At 37.3% G+C, this 24,796-nt stretch overlaps 1 protein-coding gene and 1 long non-coding RNA gene across 11 annotated transcripts in view; one reads left to right on the top strand and one right to left on the bottom strand.

The window, feature by feature from the left end:
- Window positions 1–2,407: 2,407 nt before the first annotated feature.
- LOC139759915 (uncharacterized) overlaps window positions 2,408–24,796 on the top strand; it is a 30,864-nt gene continuing 8,475 nt past the window's right edge. Inside the window, exon 1 of the long non-coding RNA XR_011715167.1 lies at window positions 2,408–2,607. This is a non-coding gene — a long non-coding RNA (uncharacterized lncRNA). The remainder of the gene's footprint in view (window positions 2,608–24,796) is intronic.
- LOC139759914 (sestrin-2-like) overlaps window positions 20,440–24,796 on the bottom strand; it is a 108,526-nt gene continuing 104,169 nt past the window's right edge. For all 10 annotated transcript variants that reach the window (XM_071682529.1, XM_071682528.1, XM_071682530.1 and 7 more), the window contains 2 exons: window positions 23,939–24,086; window positions 20,440–23,675 (listed from right to left, as the gene is read on the bottom strand). In XM_071682529.1, coding sequence (XP_071538630.1) covers window positions 23,589–23,675; window positions 23,939–24,086 — 235 coding nt within the window. In that variant the 3' untranslated portion in view covers window positions 20,440–23,588. The remainder of the gene's footprint in view (window positions 23,676–23,938; window positions 24,087–24,796) is intronic.

Below are 24,796 nucleotides of genomic sequence, written 5' to 3'. Positions count from 1 at the left end.
ATAATCTGTGATTGCTCTTTAGGTATCCTCAGTCAAAAGGTTATGTACTAGGAGGCTTGCGTGGTACTAGTCCAGAAGACGAGGTAAACACACTTGAAAACTCAGATTTCTCCCCTTTTTTTTTTTAATTTATTTTTTGAAGTACTGTGGCTGTCAACTTCTACGGTGATTGTAGTGATTTGTGTGAGACGAATTTTGAAACCCTTTCACTAATCCTTTTCTTGGTCATTCATGCACATTATACCGATTACTAACGCTGTCTCTCTCTAATTCTACCTCTGCATGTTCCCTTATCATCGAATCATGCCTTTCAGACTTCTTTCTCGAGATTCCATTTGTCTAGCTAAACTATATTCCTGTTTCCACTTAACGGCCAAACCTATTTCTTAAGTCGAGAATGAAGCCTAGCCGTATTGAAATTTAATATGATACGTACAGTTGACCCATATTAAAATGCATGACATAGATTTTGATTATACATTGACGAATCCTATACATTTACTGCACTATCGCTGTAATTTTGAATAATCCTGCAATGCAAAATTCCATTGGTACCATGGTGTTCAAATGTTTATGATTTTTTAGTTTGAATGTCTGTCATATACATTTTCCGTGACCTTTGAAGTACATGGACGGTGTTCTGCGGTGATTGTGTCACAATGGTCTTGCATTTTCATACATATCAGGATCTACATTGTACACTTATTTTTAATTCATTTTATAAGCATTTTGTAGCATTATTTACATAATGTAGATGGAGTATGGTAATGTTGAGAGGTTTTCTTAAGTGTTTGTTGGTCAGTTTTTATACCATTGCCCGTGCCAGATGAAAGCCTAGCCTATCTCGTGAGCCAAAAGGAAATATTAATCTAGCTTATGCAGTATATACATTAACTTTTCTTTTAATGTAAGGAAACTGTGAGGATGTTTCTTAAGTGAACCAGTTAATTTCCTAAATGGAAAATCCCTTTTAGAACATTATTCCCCCCCCCCCCTCCTCAAGGTTTGGCCGTCTATAACTAAGACTTAATCCTGTACCTTGCGAGTCGTTCTTGCTCACTCTTCTGTACACAGATCCCCCACCCAAGGTAGGTCTTCATCCTGATGCATCGGTATAAACACTCATTGAAGTTGCCTTTATTAAACTCTGCTAATAAGTGCCTGATGAGTTTCAACAGGTTTAGGCTTTAAAACGAATGAAGTTTAGATTCTTCTCGACTAAAAAAGAAAAAGAAAAATCTTAATGCTACATGTGGTGCTTTAATAATGATCAAAATGAAACTAAGAAATGAATATATGCTTCCTTCAAGCAAGTCAGCTGCCTAAACTGTTGGAAATCCACCTTTTGTTTAAGCCAACGGAAACTGAGTATTATAGATATAGATACCCATATCAGCGATGCACTTGTTTAAACTTTTGCACGTTCCAGTTTTATTAATACGATAAATGCTGATGTTTTCTATCTTAGGCTAATTCACTTCATCTTGTTTATAGAACAGCGCATTCACATCTACTCGGTTCCTCCTCCTCTCATTCAGTGCACGATTCCTTAGGATTATGGGTATGCATGCCTAGCTTTTGTGGAATGATATTCATTCCTAACTGAGATGATCATTCCATTTTATACATTAAATACATCGCGGTCGTCAGGAGATGACCGTCGTAGTTGACCTAGATTGTGTAGACATATTGCTGGTCCTTTTCATATGTAGCGAAACGTACTGTATCTGCCAGCCCAAGGATTGGATATGCTATATCTAATTCTTCTGTAGTATCATTGCATTGGTTTAAAAAAGAAAAAAAATTCGCTCGCTGATGCAATTGGTTATCTTTCAGCAAATGGTTATCGCCTGAGTGTGATATCTTTTTAGTTATCTCTAATCTATGAAGGTGTATTCATGACCTCTACACTGCAACATAACCCAATGCAATAAATTTAGTACACAATGGCATAAGGGTATCTCTCCTCCATGTGGGAGAGACAACTGTAACATAATTCAAAATAAACTGTGATAGTGAGTGTCTTTCTTTCAGCCCAGACTCCTTTTGCATCATGATTGTGGTTTAAAACACAAAACTGATTTGTAATTAAAGTTCTGTGTTTACGAAGCCTTAACAGTTATGGTCTGTTATCAGGAAGCCCTCAGTTTCGCCAATCCTATTTAAAGATCTTCATGGCTTGCTGTATTACTATTCATATATATATATATATATATATATATATATATATATATATATATATATATATATATATATATATATATATATACACACTCACAAAACGAAAATAATTAGAATAGTATAGTTACCCCAAATATTGGCCCTTTTTCTATGAAACGTTGCGTCTAGAAATCAGGAATGTTAGCATGATTTGTGCAGGAGTTACTCTTCTTGCCTTACACTTTGCTCAAGTTGCCCGTCTGATCTAATGTCAACACGGGAAAGCCAACGTGATGGTCGCCGATGGACGTGTGCTGGATTTTCTACAATGAAGTTAAAAATTCGTTGGACTGGCATTCCAAGATTGGCTGGCCATTCGTACAAAGATTGTTTATGTTAAGTGAAGTGTAGTACACAGAAAAGGGAGGACGGCCATCGGCCACAATGGTAAGTGTGGGTGATTTAATTTTGACGCAAACAGGTGTTTATGGCGTCTCTTAGTGTGTAGTAATACTTTTTTTGGAGTATTTATCTTGTCAGTGTGTGAGTTGTACACACACTTGTAATGAAATTAAATCTTGATATTATCTGATCCGTGTTCAGAATCATGTTGTGAAAGGATTTTATTGTGATTTTGAGGTTAACATTAGATCTGACAATGAACGTCGGAGCGATTGGTAGACGCAATAAGTGCATAAAGGCTTAATGGATTATGGATTCATGGTCGGTCATGTCTTTTCTGAGGGTTTATCAAGAGACCCAACCTTCGGGTGTATTTAATGTCATGAACGTTAGTCAATTATTGACTTGTGGTCTGGTTGCTGTGTGGACGGCTGATGTAAATTAATATTGCACCACATTATAGGAAAGTCCGTAAATGCTCCATAAAACACTGGCTGGTAAGTGAGCTTATAATATATTTAAGTAGAGATAACAGTGACGATGCCATGTACATTCCTGTGTAGACACTTCAAAGTTAGGGTGTAGCTTACCTCAGGCAGTATCGTATTGGATTAACCATTGTGAACTACATGTAGGTGTCAGATGTAACATAACGAGTTTGTGTTTGAAGCTAAACTTTTAAATAAATGCGTAACATGACATGATTTGCGATTGTAATTAAACAATGTTTGTTCACTGGCAATTTTTAATGAAGCATTTGATTGGATGTATAGTCTTAAATTGTTAATAGCCATTGAAACTAGATAAGCCTTGTACCTAACTGTAATTACGTGTTTGTGCTGTATGGGGAGAATGTACCACACTCGTGGGACAATGACACTTGAACTTTCTATGCCTTTTAAACCTTATAAACTGCTTGCATCCTTCGTCCCACTGGATAGTTTATTCCAGTCATTCACCACCCTAACACTAAACCTGTACTTCTTAACATCCTTTCTAATCAGCTTTTTACCCAGCTTTTTATTATGGCCTATGGTTACTCTAGTAGTGCGTCTCGTGAACAATTGATCCTAGTCATTATCATCCGTGTGATTTAGAAACTTGAAGGCTGTTATCAGGTTCCCACCACTCTGTCTCCTCTTCTTAATGGTTTCATAACCCTCAGCCTTTCATTGTAGCTCATCTCTCGTAATTCTCATATCAGCTTAGTTGGACTTCTTTTTACCCTTTGGATCAGATTGTATCTTTGGATGCGGTGACAAGACTTGTGAGGCATTACCCAGTTTTCTTTTGATATTTGTTATGAATAATATTAACATGTCCTTGAATATCTAAATGCGATTCTTATATTTACCTGCAGACAGTTTGCCACTCTCACGATTCCCTTAATGAATAGTTCAGGCAATGTATATATATATATATATATATATATATATATATATATATATATATATATATATGTGTGTGTGTGTGTGTGTGTGTGTGTGTGTCCCTAGGGATAGAGGAGAAAGATTACTTCCCACATATTCCCTGCGTGTCGTATAAGGCGACTAAAAGGGGTGAGAGCAGGGAGCAGAAAATCCACCCCCTCCCCCAGTTTTTTTTACTTTTCCAAAAGAAAGAACAAAGAAGGGGGCTAAGCGAGGATTTTCCCTTTAAGGCTCAATTTTCCGTTCTTGACACTACCTCGCTAACGCTGGAAATGAATATGTGTAGGAAACAATATATATACATATATATATGTATATGAAAAAGAATAAAATTTGGATACAAATGGATTGAACGGAATAAAAGGACATATCTAAACGAGATTGGAGTAAGAAGTGAGATAACGTACCAGTTTAGTGCCACCTCTCCTATTGTCTTTGGAATGCGAGTAATTTTATCCGCTGGTATTGTAGTGTAATTGAACAGAATGACAATGCACAGCATGATTGGGATATTATTATCATTAGCGCTATTATAAATAATAATAATGATATTGATAATATTAGTATTGTTATTATAATTGTTCGAGAATGAATTAGGGAAGAGCAGGGAGAGCTTTGAAGGTAAGGGAAAGTGTTGAGCGAATCGGCTAAGGAGTAGGTGAAACATATTCGTATCAACTTAACCAGTGAATCATCAAACATCCTCGTGCAGTTAACAGTTACTCTGATTTTCATTTAGTCAGAATTATGCACAATATTGTTATCTCCACCCCCAAGTGAACAGTATTAGATCAGTTTGTTTACATTTGAGTTGATTCTGCTTACGAGTGAGCTAAGAGGCAAGCACCTGGATGTAAAGAATAACTATGACTCTTTTCCCCTCATTGAAATTGTAAATACACAAAATTTTGGCCGCTTTAAGAAGTTTGGTAAAATTTTTCATACCTAAAGTGTTTTACCTACTTTTACATTCTTTAATCGCACATTTTCCATAATCTTCATAGCCGTCACCACTACTAAGTTATTTTATTTGTTCTCTTAGGGTATAAAGAACTCCAGGTGGCACTGCACACCTCTTATTCTTTTGTTGTAGATATTACACTGTCTGCAAAAAAAACAATATTTATAGTCCAGTGGAAATAGAGTGGTGGCAGTGAACTGATATTTCACTGTCGATTACAGGAGAATAATGATCATAGATATAAGGTAATGGGGGTTGAATTTGTTATCTATAATTGCCACAGGACCTTTCTAAAGGCTCCTGCAGCCCTAGTAGAAGTTCTTTGACAAGATTGTACTACCAGTGAAACAATCTTGCGAAGTGACTTTTCACTCAGTGTAACTTCTTGCAGGTTGAGGCTGGTAACACCTTTATATATATATATATATATATATATATATATATATATATATATATATATATATATATATATATATATATATATATATTTTTTTTTTTTTTTTTTCATACTATTCGCCATTTCCCGCGTTAGCGAGGTAGCGTTAAGAACAGAGGACTGGGCCTTTGAGGGAATATCCTCATCTGGCCCCCTTCTCTGTTCCTTCTTTGGAAAAAAAAAAAAAAAAGCAAGAGGGGAGGATTTCCAGCCCCCCGCTCCCTTCCCTTTTAGTCGCCTTCTACGACACACAGGGAATACGTGGGAAGTATTCTTTCTCCCCTATCCCCAGGGATAATATATATATATATATATATATATATATATATATATATATATATATAATGCGCTACATTGCAAACGCGGGAGACAGCGACAAAGCAAAATAAATAAATATATAAATATATATATGTTAACGATCACACCAGACCATGTTAGTTTCATGAAGGGATATTTGCACTTCCTTAGGAATTCTGATAATTTAGTTTGTTAAAACTTTACGCTACATGTTTCAGAGAAGAAATCCACCTCATCAAATGTAAATGCTCACAAAATTTCAGTTTCTATCAAAATCACACAGACTTGTACACCCTCTTCCCACCATGGCAGAGCAGGAGTGAAAAAGATTTTGAGTGTTCAGAGCCTGAACATGCACGAGGGTTAAAGGCATGCACAGGATAGAGTTAATTGAAATGATGTGTTATACAGGAGCTGTTGTGCTATCATTGGACTTAACCAGGGCATGTGAAGTGGCTGGGGGAAACCATAGAAAGATCTGTGAGGCATAATTGTGGATAAGGAGCTGTGGTTTAGGTGCATTCGACAAGACAGCTAGAGAATGGACATGAGCGAATGCGGCCTCTCTTCATCTGTTCCTGGTGTGCTACCTCGCAAATGTAGGAAACTACGATCAAGTGGAAGAAATATGCATATTTTTCATACTTTTTTGCCATTTCCCACACTAGCAAGGTGATTCCAGAAAAGAGAAGCCACATAAGCTCACATCCATGTTAGCATTCATGTTCAGTGCAACAAAACCACAGACCCTGTCCACAATGAGGCCCCACCAACCTTTTCCATGATTTTCTTGGGCTGCTTCACATGCCCTGGTTCAGTCCATTTACAGCATGTCAACCCCTGTATACACATCATTCTAATTCACCGTTCCATGCATGATTTTTATCTTTCTGCATGTTCAGGCCCTGATCAATCAAAATCTTTTTCACTCTATCCTTCCATCTCTTGTCCCCTCCGCTTCTGACACATATATTCTCTTTGTCAAACCCTCCTCACTCATTCTCTCCTTATGTCCAAAGCATTTTAAGCGCTGCACATGCCCAGATTCTATCTGTTTATAGCATGTCAACCCTGTATACCTCATTATTCCAGTTCACTCTGTCCATGCATGCCTTTCATCTTGCTGCAAATTCAGGATCAGATTAATCAAAATCTTTTTCACTCCATCCTTCCATATCCAGTTTGGTATCCCCCTTCTCCATGTCCATTCCACTTCTAACACATACATGTATATCCTTTTCATTAACATCTCACTCACTCTCTGGCGCTACCTTACTGAAGCAGGGGGTACTGATGCTATTTCGTGTGAAGCAGAGTACTGCCAGGAATGGATGAAGGCATGCAAGTATTAATATGTACATGTGTATACATGTATATGTCTGTGAATGCATATATAAATATATATATGTATATGTTCATGGAAGCGGAAGTGGATCATAGGGTGGGGGAGGGGGCGAAAATTCTGGGAGCCTTGAAGAATGTGTGGAAGTCGAGAACATTATCTCGGAAAGCAAAAATGGGTATGTTTGAAGGAATAGTGGTTCCAACAATGTTGTATGGTTGCGAGGCGTGGACTATGGATAGAGTTGTGCGCAGGAGGATGGATGTGCTGGAAATAAGATGTTTGAGGACAATGTGTGGTGTGAGGTGGTTTGATCGAGTAAGTAACGTAAGGGTAAGAGAGCTGTGTGGAAATAAAAAGAGCGTGGTTGAGAGAGCAGAAGAGGGTGTTTTGAAATGGTTTGGTCACATGGAGAGAATGAGTGAGGAAAGATTGACCAAGAGGATATATGTGTCGGAGGTGGAGGGAACAAGGAGAAGAGGAAGACCAAATTGGAGGTGGAAAGATGGAGTGAAAAAGATTTTGTGTGATCGGGGCCTGAACATGCAGGAGGGTGAAAGGAGGGCAAAGAATAGAGTGAATTGGAGCGATGTGGTATACCGGGGTTGACGTGCTGTCAGTGGATTGAATCAAGGCATGTGTATGGGGGTGGGTTGGGCCATTTCTTTCGTCTGTTTCCTTGCGCTACCTCGCAAACGTGGGAGACAGCGACAAAGCAAAAAAAAAAAAAAAAAAAATATGTTGATATGTATATATATGTATATGTGCGCGTATGGGCGTTTATGTACATATATGTGTATAAGAGTGGATGTGCCATTCTTTGTTTGTTTCCTGGCGCTAACTCACTGACGTGGAAAACAGCAATTAAGTATAATGTAATAATAATAATGATATTATTTATCTCCCCTCTCGTTTTTTTTTTTTTTTTTTTTTTTTTTTTAATTTTCCAAAAGAAGGAACAGAGAAGAGGTCCAGGTGAGGATATTCCCTCAAAGGCCCAGTCCTCTGTTCTTAACGCTACCTCGCTATCACGGGAAATAGCGAATAGTATGAAAAAAAAAAAAAAATTATTTATCTATTTATTCATTTTGCTTTGTCACTATCTCTCATGTTAGCGAGGTAGCACAAGGAAACAGACGAAAGAATGGCCCAACCCACCCACATACACGTCCTCACACGCAAATATACATACCTATACATCTCAACGTATACATATATATACACACACAGACATATACATATATACACATGTACACAATTCATACTGTCTGCCTTTATTCATTCCCATCGCCACCCTGCCACACATGAAATAACAACCCCCTCCCCCCTCATGTGCACGAGGTAGCGCTAGGAAGACAACAAAGGCCCCATTCGTTCACTCTCAGTCTCTAGCTGTCATGTAATAATGCACTGAAACCACAGCTCCCTTTCCACATCCAGGCCCCACAGAACTTTCCATGGTTTACCCCAGACGCTTCACATGCCCTGATTCAATCCATTGACAGCACGTTGACCCCGGTGTACCACATTGTTCCAATTCACTCTATTCCTTGCACGCCTTTTACCCTCCTGCATGTTCAGGCCCCATGAAATAACATGGTTTACCCCAGATGCTTCACATGCCCTGATTCAATCCATTGACAGCACGTCGACCCCGGTGTACCACATTGTTCCAATTCACTCTATTCCTTGCACGCCTTTCACCCTCCTGCATGTTCAGGCCCCAGTCACTCAAAATCTTTTTCACTCCATCTTTCCACCTCCAATTTGGTCTCCCACTTCTCCTCATTCCCTCCACTTCTGACACATATATCCTCTTGGTCAATCTTTCCTCACTCATTCTCTCCATGTGACCAAACCATTTCAAAACACCTTCTTCGGCTCTCTCAACCACACTCTTTTTATTACCACACATCTCTCTTACCCTATTATTACTTACTCGATCAAACCACCTCACACCACATATTGTCTTTAAACATCTCATTTCCAGCACATCCACCCTCCTCCACACAACTCTATCCATAGCCCATGCCTCGCAACCATACAACATTGTTGGAACCACTATTCCTTCAAACATACCCATTTTGCTTTCCAAGATAATGTTCTCGACTTCCACACATTCTTCAACGATCCCAAAATTTTCGCCCCCTCCCCCACCCTATTATTCACTTCCGCTTCCGTGGTTCCATCCGCTGCCAAATCCACTCCCAGATATCTAAAACACTTCACTTCCTCCAGATTTTCTCCATTCAAACTTACCTCCCAATTGACTTGACCCTCAACCCTACTGTACCTAATAACCTTGCTCTTATTCACATTTACTCTCAATTTTCTTCTTTCACACACTTTACCAAACTCAGTCACCAGCCTCTGCAGTTTCTCACATGAATCAGCCACCAGCGCTGTATCATCAGCGAACAACAACTGACTCACTTTCCAAGCTCTCTCATCCACAACAGACTGTATACTTGCCCCTCTTTCCAAAACCCTTGCATTCACCTCCCTAACAACCCCATCCATAAACAAATTAAACAACCATGGAGACATCACACACCCCTGCCGCAAACCTACATTCACTACATACACTCAGTCTCTACCTGTCATGCATAATGCACTGAAACCACAGCAACCTTTCCACATCCAGGCCCCACAAAACTTTCCATGGTTTACCACAGACGCTTCACATGCCTTGGTTCAATCCATTGACAGCACATCGACCCCAGTATACCACATCGTTCCAATTCACTCTATTCCTTGCACGCCTTTCACCCTCCTGCATGTTCAGGCCCCGATCACTCAGAATCTTTTTCACTCCATCTTTCCACCTCCAATTTGGTCTCCCACTTCTCCTCATTCCCTCCACCTCTGACATATACATCCTCTTTGTCAATCTTTCCTCACTCATTCTCTCCATGTGACCAAACCATATCAAAACACCTTCTTCTGCTCTTTCAACCACACTCTTTTTATTACCACACATCTCTCTTACCCTTTCATTACTTACTTGATCAAACCACCTCACATCACATATTGTCCTCAAACATCTCATTTCCAGCACATCCACCCTCCTCTGCGCAACTCTATCTGTAGCCCATGCCTCGCAACCATATAACATTGTTGGAACCACTATTCCTTCAAACATACCCATTTTTGCTTTCCAAGATAACGTTCTCGACTTCCACACATTTTTCAACGCTCCCAGAACTTTTGCCCTATCCCCCACCCTATGATTCACTTCCGCTTCCATGGTTCCATCCGCTGCCAAATCCACTCCCAGATATCTAAAACACTTCACTTCCTCCAGTTTTTGTCCATTCAAACGTACCTCCTAATTGACTTGTCCCTCAACCCTACTATACCTAATAACCTTGCTCTTATTCACAGTTACTCTCAGCTTTCTTCTTTCATACACTTTACCAAACTCAGTCACCAGCTTCTGCAGTTTCTCACCCGAATCAGCCACCAGCACTGTATCATCAGCGAACAACAACTGACTCACTTCCCAAGCTCTCTCAGCCACAACAGACTGCATACTTGCCCCTCTTTCCAAAACTCTTGCATTCACCTCCCTAACAACCCCATCCATGAACAAATTAAACAACCATAGAGACATCACATCCCTGCCACAAACCAACATTCACTGAGAACCAATCACTTTCCTCTCTTCCTACTCATACACATGCCTTACATCCTTGATAAAAACTTTTCACTGCTTCTAACAACTTGCCTCCCACACCATATATTCTTAATACCTTCCACAGAGCATCTCTATCAACTCTATCATATGTCTTCTCCAGATTCATAAATGCTACATACAAATCCATCTGTTTTTCTAAGTATTTCTCACATACATTCTTCAAAGCAAACACCTGATCCACACATCCTCCACCACTTCTGAAACCACACTGCTCTTCCCCAATCTCATGCTCTGTACATGCCTTCACCCTCACAATCAATACCTTCCCATATAATGTCCCCGGAATACTCAACAAACTTATACCTCTGTAATTTGAGCACTCACTTTTATCCCCTTTGCCTTTGTACAATGGCACTATGCAAGCATTCCACCAATCCTCTGGCACCTCACCATGAATCATACATACATTAAATAACCTTACCAACCAGTCAACAGTACAGTCACCCCTTTTTTTAATAAATTCCACTGCAATACCATCCAAACCTGCTGCCTTGCCAGCTTTCATGTTCCACAAAGCTTTTACTACTTCTTCTCTGTTTACCAAATCATTCTCCCTAACCATCCCACTTTGCACACCACCTCGACCAAAACACCCTATATCTGCCACTATATCATCAAACACATTCAACAAACCTTCAAAATATGTATATTTATATATATATTTGTAAATATCGAGAGAGTGAGTGAGGAAAGGTTGACCAACAGGATATATCTGTTAGAAGTCCAAGAACTGAAGGATTTAGGCAAAACAGTTCTCTATAGAAACATTTTCTTTATTGATAGTAGTTCTACATTATATATATATATATATATATATATATATATATATATATATATATATATATATTATATATATATTAAAATATATGGTTTTTGGAAACCAGTTACAACAGTCCAGGACTAATCTATATTGTGGATCGTCCTAATAATTTTCAGAACTTTGTTGCTCTTTAAAATAATCTGTATTACCAGCCAAAAACATTAAAAAAATGTTCAGTACCACTTTAACAACACAATAATGAAATTCATCACAGACAGCTAATCCATTTGTGGTCTAAGAAGTAAACAAATTACATATATACATTTACTTGTCCTATTTGATGCTCTTACCAGCTCTAACAGTTATCTTGAGATAATCAAAATGAAATGTATTTAGTAATGTTCACAGTAAGCTTTGCTGGTAAATCTTCTAATTTAAGAAACTGATCAAACACAAAAGCATCTAAATTGCAGATACATTATACATGGGCATTCATGCAGATATGATACATGCTGAAGCACATATTCTTAAAAGTTTCCTTTGTACAATATTTATACCACACACCAAGCATAGCAGTATTTCAGTTGAGGAAAAATCAATACCCTCCGACAGCATAACAACTTTTTTGACATTTCATATCACCTGAAATACACCTCCCAGAGCTTATCATAATCATAGAAAATGAACCATCTTTTCCCATAGCTCAGAATGAGCATGCGTTATAGTGTTGTTAAAGGTGAAATACATTTCTATTACGTCATGTTGGACAAACATACTGTATACCAAAAAAAAGTATATATCACTTTTTGGACATTTTTCTAAAACCATAATTTTCTTAGTGATAGTCTTCAATTTAATATACTTATACACCCATCTCTCACTTTAATTAGGGGTAAAGAAAACCTCCCACATAGAGAAATCGCATGTAGCAAATAACTACACATATGAGAAAAATGGGTGTTTGGCACACTTTTTACTGCACACACCCCTGCATAGTAGCAAATTTTGACCACATAAAAAGAGGGACTGGTAGAACTAGGTTTTTCACAGAATAATGAAATTGCCTATAGTGATCCTACATAGAATGAAGACTGGGTGTAATATAAGTGTATTATTCCTTATTAACTGTAATGCTTAGGAAAATGAAAAAAATTATCATGTGGGTTTTGTTAATACTGTACATTACTTTTTCTTTAGATAACCTACATCCTTGAACATATAACAGTTATGAACCATAAGTGGATCAATACTATATCAACAGATTCTGGTCTTGTAAAATTTATATTTTGGGGTATTGGAGGTGCTTGTAATACTTCGTATTGAAAATTCATTGCCACAGTTATTATAGACAACAGGATATGTGGTGTACTTGAGCAGTCCCTTAATATATCTCTCCCACCAGTCAGTTAAATTACTTAAGTTAAACCTTCAGATTTTATCTACCTAACCTCTGATGTACCCAACCTCTGATGCCCATTCTCTCCAGGAACTCCCATCAAGGAAGTGGCCACAGCAGTCTCCTTTTATCTGTAACCTTACATGACTCCCTCACATACACCATTCCATGCTCCCTTCCACCATTTCTATCCCTCAAGTACCTTTCCACTGTATTTCCCCATGTTGTAGGTGGTCTTTCATTCTTGCAAAAAGAAACGAGAAAAGTAAGCTGATCTTCACAAGTGGTCAGAGGTTCACATATAATCAGTTGTGCTGCTTCTGCTGACCATCACCTCTTTTTGTCAGGAACTTAGTAACAAGTAGTGGTAGGAGTACTGACCAGACTTTAATATTACTCCGAAAGCTCAAATATCGGGCATTTACCTAACTGGAAAGCTTCAGAAATGCACATTGTAGTATCTACTATCTCTGATTTTATCCTGCCTGTTCCAGCTGCCTTGTAATGTCAAGTAATCTTTTGCTTGTCCAGAATTGGAAAAAGGTGTTTTTTAGAGAAAAACCTAAAATTAGTGTATCTTGATGCCATGCTTTATAATGGTTCAAAATTGATTATCTAACAGTGCAAGAGTTAGAGGAACAATCCTGGTTGATTGATTTTTTTCCCAGTTTTATGTTGTTTAAAACTAATATTATACTTAACAGAAATACATTTTTTTAGCTCATTAATATGAAGTCAAAAAAAATCCAGTTGTAATATAGATAAGAGAAATGCTCATGTAACTGGCATATTCTCGTCTGGTACTGCTTAGGTGCAGAATGAAGCTTCCTGTTGACTTGTTGATGTTTATGAGGAGCAAGCTTCTCTTACTACTTAAAAGGTGGTTGAAGTGTAAAGAACAAGAAGGATGTACCATGTTCTTTGACCAGAAAATAAGAATGATGTTTCCCTAGAAAAGTACAGAAGCAGGAAAGGAAAACTGAGGATTATACATTTATAGGTAGAAGGAACAACTTGGAATAAAGATGCAGCAGATTTCTGTAACTAAGGGATATTGCACTACTCAGATGCACTTCAATTACTCCAGCTGTATGAAAGTGGCAGATGAACCCATCAGTGTGAGGAATGGTGGTTCCTCTACTTTTACAGTTTTTGTGCCATAGTTATTAAAGCCAAAATGGTGTACTGCATGAACAGAAATTGTTCATACCTACAGAATGTATACCATATTCATCCACAATATAATCTTGCAGGATTTTTCCTGGTATTTTTCTGTTTACCTGTCTTTATAACCCACATGTGTGGAACTAAGTATTTGAATGACTGATCATATTGATAAGGTTCAGTCGTCACTCTGAGATGCTGACAACACTGACATAATGAAAGATTTACCTCTTGAACGTAGTCACATTGAAAGTTAAAATGTAAAATAGAACACAATAAAGGAAGGAAGACCGCTATCAAAAATACTTCATTTATTTTTAACGTTGCTGTACAAAAAAGCAGTGATAAAACAAAAAATTAATGAAGATAGTTGTTGACAGAAAGGACAATTCTGTGGGCAACCAAGGCAAACTAGCCAACCATCTATGAAGAGGACCTTCACTTGTAGAAGTCATTACCCAATTGTTTTATGTAGTCTCCTAAGAGTAAATACTGCGGTGATATTCATACCAGGTACATTGAATCAGCCATGTGGAATATTAAACAACACATCTTTTAGTTGATGATGCATTCTCGGCTTTTTGTGAAAGACATCAATTGTTCAAAATCTTTAAGTTCACTACTTTAAATTAAAGTAAGGCAATAATATGCATAATCGTTGTTCTGTTATACTGTACAGTATAATGAAACATACTTGGGGAAAAAAGGCATCCCCTAGGCCTCTTTTATGGTGCTTCTGCAGTTCTCTTCTCTGACAGTAGTAGAGCCATATTTTTTAGCACATTAGCGAGGTAGCCCCAGGAACAGAGATGGCCTTGTTTGCTGACATCCACTCTCACTTGTTCAAAATCTTTTAAGTTCACAACTCTAAATTAAAGTAAGGCAATAATATGCATAATCATTGTTCTCTTATACTGTACAGTATAATGAAAGATCTTTTCTTTCTTTTCTTTTAAACTATTCGCCATTTCCCACGTTAGCGAGGTAGCGTTAAGAACAGAGGACTGGGCCTTTGAGGAAAATCCTCACCTGGCCCCACCTGTTCCTAATGAAAGATACTTGGGGAAAAAAAGGCAACCCCTAGACCTCTTTTATGGTGATTCTGCAGTTTTCTTCTCTGACTGTAATAGAGCCATATTTTTTAGCACATTAGCGAGGTAGCCCCAGGAACAAAGAGATGGCCTTGTTTGCTAACATCCACTCTCTAAGTGTCGCACACAACATAATAAAACTAGAGCCCTTTATCCTCAACCAAGCACCCCCAGAGCTTTTCATGGTATCCCCCAATTGCTATATTATACCCTGGTTCACTTCATTGATTGCACATCAGTTCAGCCCAGTACACTATTTTGTGCATGACACATCCTCGTTTGTTTAGACTTTAAAACACTTTTCATTCTTCCTTCCATCTCCAAGTCAGTCTTCTCTTCTCCCTGTCCCCTCCGGTTTTGGCATATACATCTTTGTCAGTCTCTCTTCACTCATTCTCTTAATATCCCCATATCATTTCAGCACTCCCTCTTCAGCTCTGTGAGCCATACTCTATTTATTAACTCGCCTCTCTTTTACCATATCATTTCTTAGTCAAGCAACCTTCCACACACCACTTGCTGTCCCAACACATTCACTCTCTTCCATACATTCCCATTTAAAGCAATGTCTTGCATCCATATAACACATTCAATATAGTAACCTTTCCACATAATTCTCAGTGCTCCCAGGGCTGCCTATATCCATCCAGTGACTCTCTTCAGCTCCACTCCACTCCACTCTCAATATGCAAAACACTACATACAAGTTTTCTCCACTTAAAATCATTTTTCAGCTAACCTTGTTTCTCTCCAATGTTAAACTTAATACCTTGCTGTTATTATAATGTACTCATGACATTTGCCTTTTCACATACTCTCCCAAACTTGGAAACCAGTTTCTGCAGTTTTTTTGTTTTTTTTACTCAAATATGCCACAAGCACCTTGTTATCAGCAAAAAAAATTATCGACTTGCCTCCCAAACAACCCTTACCCCTCTCTTCAAAACCCATGCTTTCACTTCCCTCACCACCCCATCTGTAAACAGCTTGAACATCCATGGTGACATTACACACCCCTCCTTTCTACCAACTCACACATGTGCCACACTCGAGAAATACTTTCCACCGCTGCAAGCAGCTTTCCCCCACACCATATATATGCAACACTTTCCGTAGGCCCTATCTTATGCTTTCTCCAGATCCATAGATGCCATATATCCCTCTATTTCTCTAAGTATTTCACACACATTCTTCATTCTTCAAAACAAACACTTGTTCCACGCATCCTATGCCACTCCTGAAATCACATTGTTCCTCCCCATTCTAATGCTTTTAGTATGCCTTCACCCTATCAGGTTACCACACTTCCATACAACTTTCCAGATACACTGTCTTCCCCCCACTTCAGCAAGGTAGCGCCAGAAAAACAGACAAAAAAGGCCACATTCATTCACACTCAGTCTTTAGCTGTCATGTGTAATGCACCGATACCACAGCTTCCTGTCCACATCAGGCCCCACAGACCTTTGAATGGTTTACCCCAGATGCTTTGCATGCCCTGGTTCAGTCCATTGACAGCACGTCGACCACAGTATACCACACCATTCCAGTTCACTTTATTCCTTGCACACCTCTAACCTTCCTATATGTTCAGGCCCCGATCACTGAAAATCTTTTTCACTCCATTCTTGATCACCATTTCCAGCATTAGTGAGGAAGCACCAGGAACAGATGAAGAAAGGCCACATCTGCTCAGAACCATTCTCTAGCTGTGGTGTGTAATGCACCAAAAACCACTGCTCCCTATCCACATTCAGGCCCCACAGACCTTTCCATGGTTTACCCTGGACACTTCACATGCCCTGGTTCAGTGCGTATATATTTTTTTGTTCATACTACTTGCCATTTCCTGCGTTAGCGAGGTTGCGTTAAGAAGAGAGGACTGAGCCTTTGAGGGAATATCCTCACTTGGCCCCCTTCTCTGTTCCTTCTTTTGGAAAATTAAAAAAGAGGGAAGGATTTCCAGCCCCCCACTCCCTTCCCTTTGCTGAGAAGTATTTGTGTAACCATTTCAGAAGTTACATCCTTTCCTAAAATTTTTCCTGTTTTATCATAAAAAGTATGTCACTATTACTAATGCATACATCAAGTTTGGGCCAAATAGGGGAAAAAATTGTCGGACATATAGGAAGTGATAAGAACTGTCTCCAAGAGTTCCATCTTCTCAAATTGAAAGGTTAAAAGAGTTTTATAATTTTTGTGATCGCAAAGCTACGTTAACACTTGAAGAAACTGTTTACTATTGATGTCTTCCAACCGATTTAAAAACTTTAAAGGTTGGCGTGGTCACCCATATTTTTCTCTCTTCCATGGCAGACAAATATATGGTCCTTAATCTCCCTGTAACTCAGCTCTCTTAACTTTGATACATTCTTTATTGCTTCCAAGACCTTTATTAATTCTTTGTTTTATTTTAAGGTTGGTGACCAAACATGAGAAGCTTATTCTAGTTTTCATATAATACACGATGTGAGCAGTTCCTTGATATTTATTTAATTAAATGCTTTTAAAATTTGCCAGCACACTGTTGTGTCCTTTGCAGTTCACCTGAAGCTCTGGCAACAGGTTAGGTACAGTGTCGACTCCCAGTTCCTTCTCACACACAGGTTCTGCAGCTTATTTCCAGCTTTGTAATATTTGCATCAAGACATCCTTTTCCTGTTTGTAAAATGGTTAAATTTTGTAAATGTAGAGGTTGTATAGATGCATGCGTGCTTGGCTCCTCAAGTAATATTTAGCTTGGCTCAAAAATGATGCTAAAAAAGTGAAAATAATTTTGACCATAAATGCTGGACAAAGGATGTAACACACACACACATTTATGAAAAATCCCTGCCATTAGAGTGTTTATCTTCTGTAGTTCTCAAAAGATTCAAACACACATTGAGGAGCAAACAAACTGATCTGCTACACACACACACATGCACTCACACCCTATCTTTCTAGACGTTACCTTTTCACTCCTTCCATATCGTGCCAGATATGATTTGGGAAACATCATTATTAGACCATAGTTTCTAAACATTTGTATGTAATACAGATTTTTACTGGAATTCACCAGCAAAAAGTTACATTTCACAGCACGAAGTAACCTTAAGTGAGATTGTATCATTGTCAGTAAACAGAAAGGGGTACAATCATGAAGAACTCATACCTCCAGAGGAGTCTTGCATTTTCCAGCTACTTTCTGTATTGCAGCCTTAGAGCTACAAGAGTTCCATAAAAAAAGACCTGGCATTATATAATTGTTATACTGATACATGAGCAATAAATTCTTAAAGCAGCTAATTCAAATAGATTCTGTTGTCTTTCCCCCAATTAAACATCAGTTTTGGATGAAACTATAAGTTTTAACCAAAACTCAGATTCATTCAAAATAGTTTCTTTTCTGGGAAATGAGTTTTCAAATTTTTCTTACAAGGGATTTTACAAAATAATAATTTAACCATGTTAGAGGGCACCAGATTCACTTTAGTTGCTTTTCTGACAGGTGTTTTCAGCAGTATCTTTAACCTAAGTGCATCAAAACCAGCTTAACTTTTTGAAGGCCAGTAAATATACATTATTCCTTGCCCATGGAAATGGGTATCCATTCTCAAGCCGTTGTGTGTAATGTTCAGTCCATTGACATTATGTCAGCCCCTATGTATGTCTTCACTCAAATTCCCTCCAACCCTTGCTTGCCTTTCACCCTCCTGCATGTTCAAGCCCTCAAGCACTTTGTCATGCAAGTCCTCTCTCATTCATTCAGCATGTTCAAACCACTTCAGCATATGCTCTTCAGCTTTCTTAATCATACTCGTCTCATTACCGTACCTTTCACTTGCCCTATTACTACTAACTCGATCAATTTTCCTCACACCTTATACTTCCCCAAATGCATCATTTCCATCACATCCATCCCTTCTCCACACATCCTTACCTGAAGACCATGCCTTGCATCCATGCAACATCGTTAGGATTACTTTACCTTCAGACATATCCATTTTCGTCCTAGGACCATTGCCTCCTCACCCACCCTATGATCATCTCTGCTTCCATGTCCACTTCCAAGTAACTGAAACATCACTTCCTCCAAAGTTTCTCCGTTCAAACTCATATCCCAACTAACCTTTCTCTCTGCATTTTTGATAGGATTATAATAATTAGAGCTTCCTCATCAGGCATATAAGGAGGGGGAAAAAGGTAGACAATGTATATAACAGACAGGAAACAGCTTTTTTTCAAAAACAAAATTAAAAATTTTAAACCACTTTGTGGGCTTCTTTATGAATTTACTCAAAGAAGATTTGTTATTGCTTTTGCATTACTTTAATATTGGACTTCGAAAGTTTCATCCTCCGAACTAAAACAGTGCATTATGAATTTTTTTTCATACTTGATCACCATTCCCTGCGTTTGCAAAGTAGAGCCAGGAACAGACGAAGAAAGGTGCATTCACTTGCATCCATTCTCAAAGTCACAAAGACGTCAGTTATATACACACGTAATTGTACCCAACTCCCTATCTCCTGTTTAACAAAGAGGCATCAGGAATAAACTGAACAATGACCTCATTTCCTCATCCAGTCTCTAGTTTTCATGCTTTATGTACAAAAATCTTTCATAAATGTCAACAACAAAGTACTAGTATTTACCTCTTCATTTAAAGTGAATTCAAATGTACTAGTTTATTACATTCTTAGTATGTCATCTTCTATACACTTCAATGCATTCTTATCTACTTCTTGCCCTCCTGAATGTTCAGAAGACACCCCAAAGGCTACTTCACTCTTAGTCTTCCCTTCTTCCTTGCTTTCTCCTGTTATAACTTTCTCCAGTTCTAACATATTTTAACATGTTCTAGTAATGCCACAAACAAGTCACCCTTTCAGTTTTTTCTCAACCTTGAGAACTAACACCTGGTCCACACATTCCCTACCCCTCCTAAAACCATACTGCTCCTCGTGAATTAGCACAAGACTGTCATCTTGAATACATTTTCCCATACACCTTATCAAGTATACAGTGTTCTGTAATTTGAACATTCATTTGTCTCCTTGTGCTTTTATATGAGGGCACTATACATCCGTGTTGCCAGTCATCAAGCATTTGTATTCAAAATAGTATTTTAATACCTAGGAATGTCATCAACAGACTTGCTTACAAGAAAAATTCTGTACCATTATCTTCATATATATCTTCATGTGAAAAGTTACTGGATATAAAAAAAAAGTTTAGCCAGTTACTTTTGATTAGCTACATCTGACTTTCAAGTGACTTTTTTTTAAAGCAAAGCCAAATGGTGAAATGAAAGAAAAATGTAAGTTCACCTGAGGTTGTAATTCAATACTTTACTAGTCAAGTCCTTGGTGAGGTGGATCAGGAGCCTTACATCACAGGTTTTGTTATCAAACAATACAACAACAGACTTAAGTGGATTTTAAGTAAACTGATAAAAAGGGACTTGAAAATCTTATGCCCACAGCAACAAATTCTGTTCAATACAGTATCTTACGTCAATATCCCACCTTCAACAACACACAATATTACTTTTACATAAACCTCCCATCAGTAAAATTATACTTTTCTAACAAGTTAATAGTAAAAGTCTACATACAAAATCAATGAGCAAAGGCTTACAGTGGATTAAATCATAAATGTAATAAAATGATTCAACTATATTTTGGGTTATATATCAATTAATTAATGAAATATGGCACCTCTGACCTATTTCTTTCCAACATATTATTAGCTAAGCAAGTTTAACATATTCCTAATCTCAACAATGTTTTCAGGACAACCGACTTTAAACTGGTCTTTTACCAACATTTCAACACAACAAATCAAAGAAAATTAAAATATTACTCATATCCTGGTTGATTTCAAGGCTAAGAATTCAAGCTGGTTCACTTTAGTCTTACAAAATATTTCAGTCCCAAGTTTTAAGAACTAAAGATGGACCATTAATAAGACATAAAAGTTACAGACTTCTTCAAAGTATCTGTAATAGAACCACTGCATCAAAAGATATGGTGCACTGATAACAAGAATGGAGCAACAACAACGACAAAAAATATGGGGATACACAAGCAGTAATGTGAGCAATAACCCAGCTGCTTTGCTGCATGCATGGAGCTTCAGATGAGTGGAAATTAAAAATATAATGGATAAAGTGAAAAACAAAATGAAACCCTACTGCATATACTATGCTAATGCAATAATAAATTATATGATATGAAGAATGAATGAATTAAAAAAATAGCCTATAACAGCACTAAAAAGCAGTTTCCGTAATACTAGGCTCAGGAAGTGCTGAAAAAACTCAGCAAAAATCAGCCTAGTATTACAAAATACTTGAGAGCAAATTTAACACTGTCCAAATGTAATTATTATGTATTTATAACTGTAGGCTTCTTTAAGAATATTTGACAAACACACAGCTCCATTATTCAGAAAGTAATATAATGCTCATCACCACTAATAGCACAGAAAATGCCTTCCTGTTTACTACACAATTTTATTTTTTGAGCAAAAATTAAACACTAAGCTGAATCTATTAAAATTAATAATTAAATGGAAATTTTTTAAGCTATGAATACAAGCATACACAGGTTATGTACATGGCACTATCCTATTTGTATTTTTGTCATTGGCTGAAGAAATTGTCACACTTTCATGAAATCTTTCATTGGAGGATGAGTAAGAAAAATGAAAAATGGTTACAAAAATAGAGTATTTAGGTAAAGATTTCTCAGCAAGGTAAAAATCTAAACAATCATGTGATGGTACAGTGAGAAAACAGCTTTTTGGTTGAACCATTTTGTCACAGTATTCCTTTACAAAAATATCTGACATTGCTGGGCTATCAAAACCTAAATCACGACAATTGGTTTAACTGACCTTGTCAAAAAAGCTAGAAAGAAATATTGCTGGAAAGACTTCTTTGAGTATATGACATCTTAGTATAATAACACAAAGTAAATTCTTGGGAGGAATATAATTGATTTGGCACAGTACCCAAAAAATTACTAATAAATTTGTGTTTTAACCACTGTAACCAAGACCTTGCAAAATTAGCACAAAGCATGGCTAATAAAATAAGTTTGACAGCTGTGTTTGAGAATTCAGCTTATTTTGTTGAAATTATGGAACTAGTAACATTTTTATTACCTGTGCTTTAAATGTCTGGCTCCTGATATAACTGGCTTCAGTATGCTCAAAACCACAAGAACAAGTCTTCAAACAAGCTGATGCCTGACACAGGAGAATCAGTTGTCCTGTGTCTTTAGGCCAATATACATATTTTTATACCATTGACGTTTCCCTGTGCACCGTCAGACAGATAACTTTCTTAAGATACCAGCAAATTCAAAATCTTGATCACTGACATGGATATTTCACCATGACTGTGTTGCTAAAAGCCGGATACTGCATTGTCTCTCCCTACAAGGTTTGGTTCCAATAATTATAATACTTTTTATCTTACATAGGAAAAAATTCCCTTTGATTATCAAGTCATACTGTGATTTCAAGATAGTGATGGAATAAAAAATATCAAAAATTGTTAAAGCTCTATAATGGTATAAAGGAATTGATAGGACCTGAGATAGCATGCCAATTCTTTCCCATCAGAATTATAAGTAATATATAAAAATGCAGTTGTACAGTAAGTTACAGATCTCGCTTCTTTCAAAGACAAAATCTAATGTAGACCTATTTACAAAGGTATCAAAACATTGACTGCAGCATAAAAGAAAAAACTAATTTCAACTAAGTTGGTTATACAGCTTATAAAGAACAAGTTGACCCATACAGCAAAATTTCCTGAAATGGTAACCAATAATCTTACCATTTTAAGCACAAAATTGAAAACAGAAAATACATTAAAATTATTCTTCTGGCTCACAGCAAGACACTTCATTAAATGTAACAGCATTTGTCTGTGTATGTAATATATATACATATATATTTTAAGATATATATACATAAGAATATATGCATATACAGTACATATATGGAGTTTGTTGGCAGAGCCAACAATCATTTGAGAAAGACTTTATGGATGCAAACAGGTTTGTAAAGATCATGACCACTTAGCATACATGCTTAAACTTCAGTTTCTATATCTTTTATCAAACATGATTCTCTACTTATATAAAGTAAGTTTTTGTGTTGATTTTAAGTTTAAACTTTCACGTGAAAGGTAAACTTTACTTTCTAAGTGTAGTTTATTTTGCAAGATAAAAATACCAATGTGACTTCAGTTGTTTTCTTCATAACAGGAAAGGAAGACATTTCTTGAAAACCTCAGTACTGAACAATAAAGGAAGTCATTCTTTCCATTTTCAAGATATTTATCTAGGTTATCAATATTTTTCAGTGAAATGCCAAATTACTTCAGTCTTTACAATAAAGATTTTTAGAAATTGAATGGTTGTAAGAGGATGAACATCCCAAGATTGGTACAGTCTCACATTAAGTAATGACCCAGTGCTCGAAGACCATGAAGAAGCTCAGCTTGTAATCGTGCTTCCAACACAAGAATCATTACATGAATCTGAAAGATTAACCAATAGTATTAAATATAATTAACTGTCATTTTTTCATACCCTCTGCTAATAAATGAAAAGGGAAATATTTCAATGTTTACTGCAGGTAATCAACAATGCAAAAAATTCAAGTTTGCCTCAACATGCATATAATATCGTATGCTTTCCTGTCAACAAAATATGACATTTTTGCTTCAAGCCTTGAATACATCATTTCATGTTCTAATCACAAAATTTTCAACCATGCAAAGAGATTTAAGGAAGTACTAACTTTCTCACTCTGCAAGAAGCCCTTCATGATGGTTAATGATGGATCTGCACATGTCAGTTTTTCTGGATAACATGCAACTGTTTTCAAAAACATCTTGAGATTTCTCTCCAGGAGCTGGTTGATTTGGCTGTAGTCATAGTCATCATGTCTGTAAATTATCATGTATCTTTTTCATCATAAAAGATTTGAAAATAGTTTCCAATCAATATATTTCAAACATTAGAAAGTGACTCAGAAGATATAAATAAAAGAATAATTAGCTATATTTAACATATATATATGGGGAGGTGATAACAAGTAGTGGTGATGTGAGAATGAGATGTACTTAGTATTTTGAAGGTTTGTTGAATGTGTTAGATGGTGGAGTGGCAGATATAGGGTGTTTTGGTCGGGGTGGTGTGCGAATGAGAGGGTTAGGGAGAATGATTTGGTAAACAGATAAGAGGTAGTAAAAGCTTTGCGGAAGATGAAAGCTGGCAAAGCAGCGGGTTTGGATGGTACTGCAGTGGAATTTATTAAAAATAAAGGGTGACTGTGTTGTTGACTGTTTGGTAAGGATATTTAATGTGTATGACTCATGGTGAAGTGCCTGAGGATTGGCAGAATGCATGCATGGTGCCATTGTACAAAGGCAAAGGGGATGAAGGTGAGTGCTCAAATTACAGAGGTATACATTTGTTGAGTATACCTGGGAAATTATATGGGAGGGTGTTGATTGAGAGGGTGAAGGCATGTGCAGAGCATCAGATTGGGGAAGAGCAGTGTGGTTTCAGAAGTGGTAGAGGATGTGTGGATCAGGTGTTTGCTTTGAAGAATGTATGTGAGAAATACTTAGAAAAACAAATGGATTTGTATGTA

Source organism: Panulirus ornatus, chromosome 34 (genome assembly GCF_036320965.1).
Source record: "Panulirus ornatus isolate Po-2019 chromosome 34, ASM3632096v1, whole genome shotgun sequence".
In the NCBI taxonomy this organism is placed as follows: Eukaryota; Metazoa; Arthropoda; class Malacostraca; order Decapoda; family Palinuridae; genus Panulirus; species Panulirus ornatus.
This window is presented reverse-complemented; position numbering and strand designations above follow the sequence as displayed.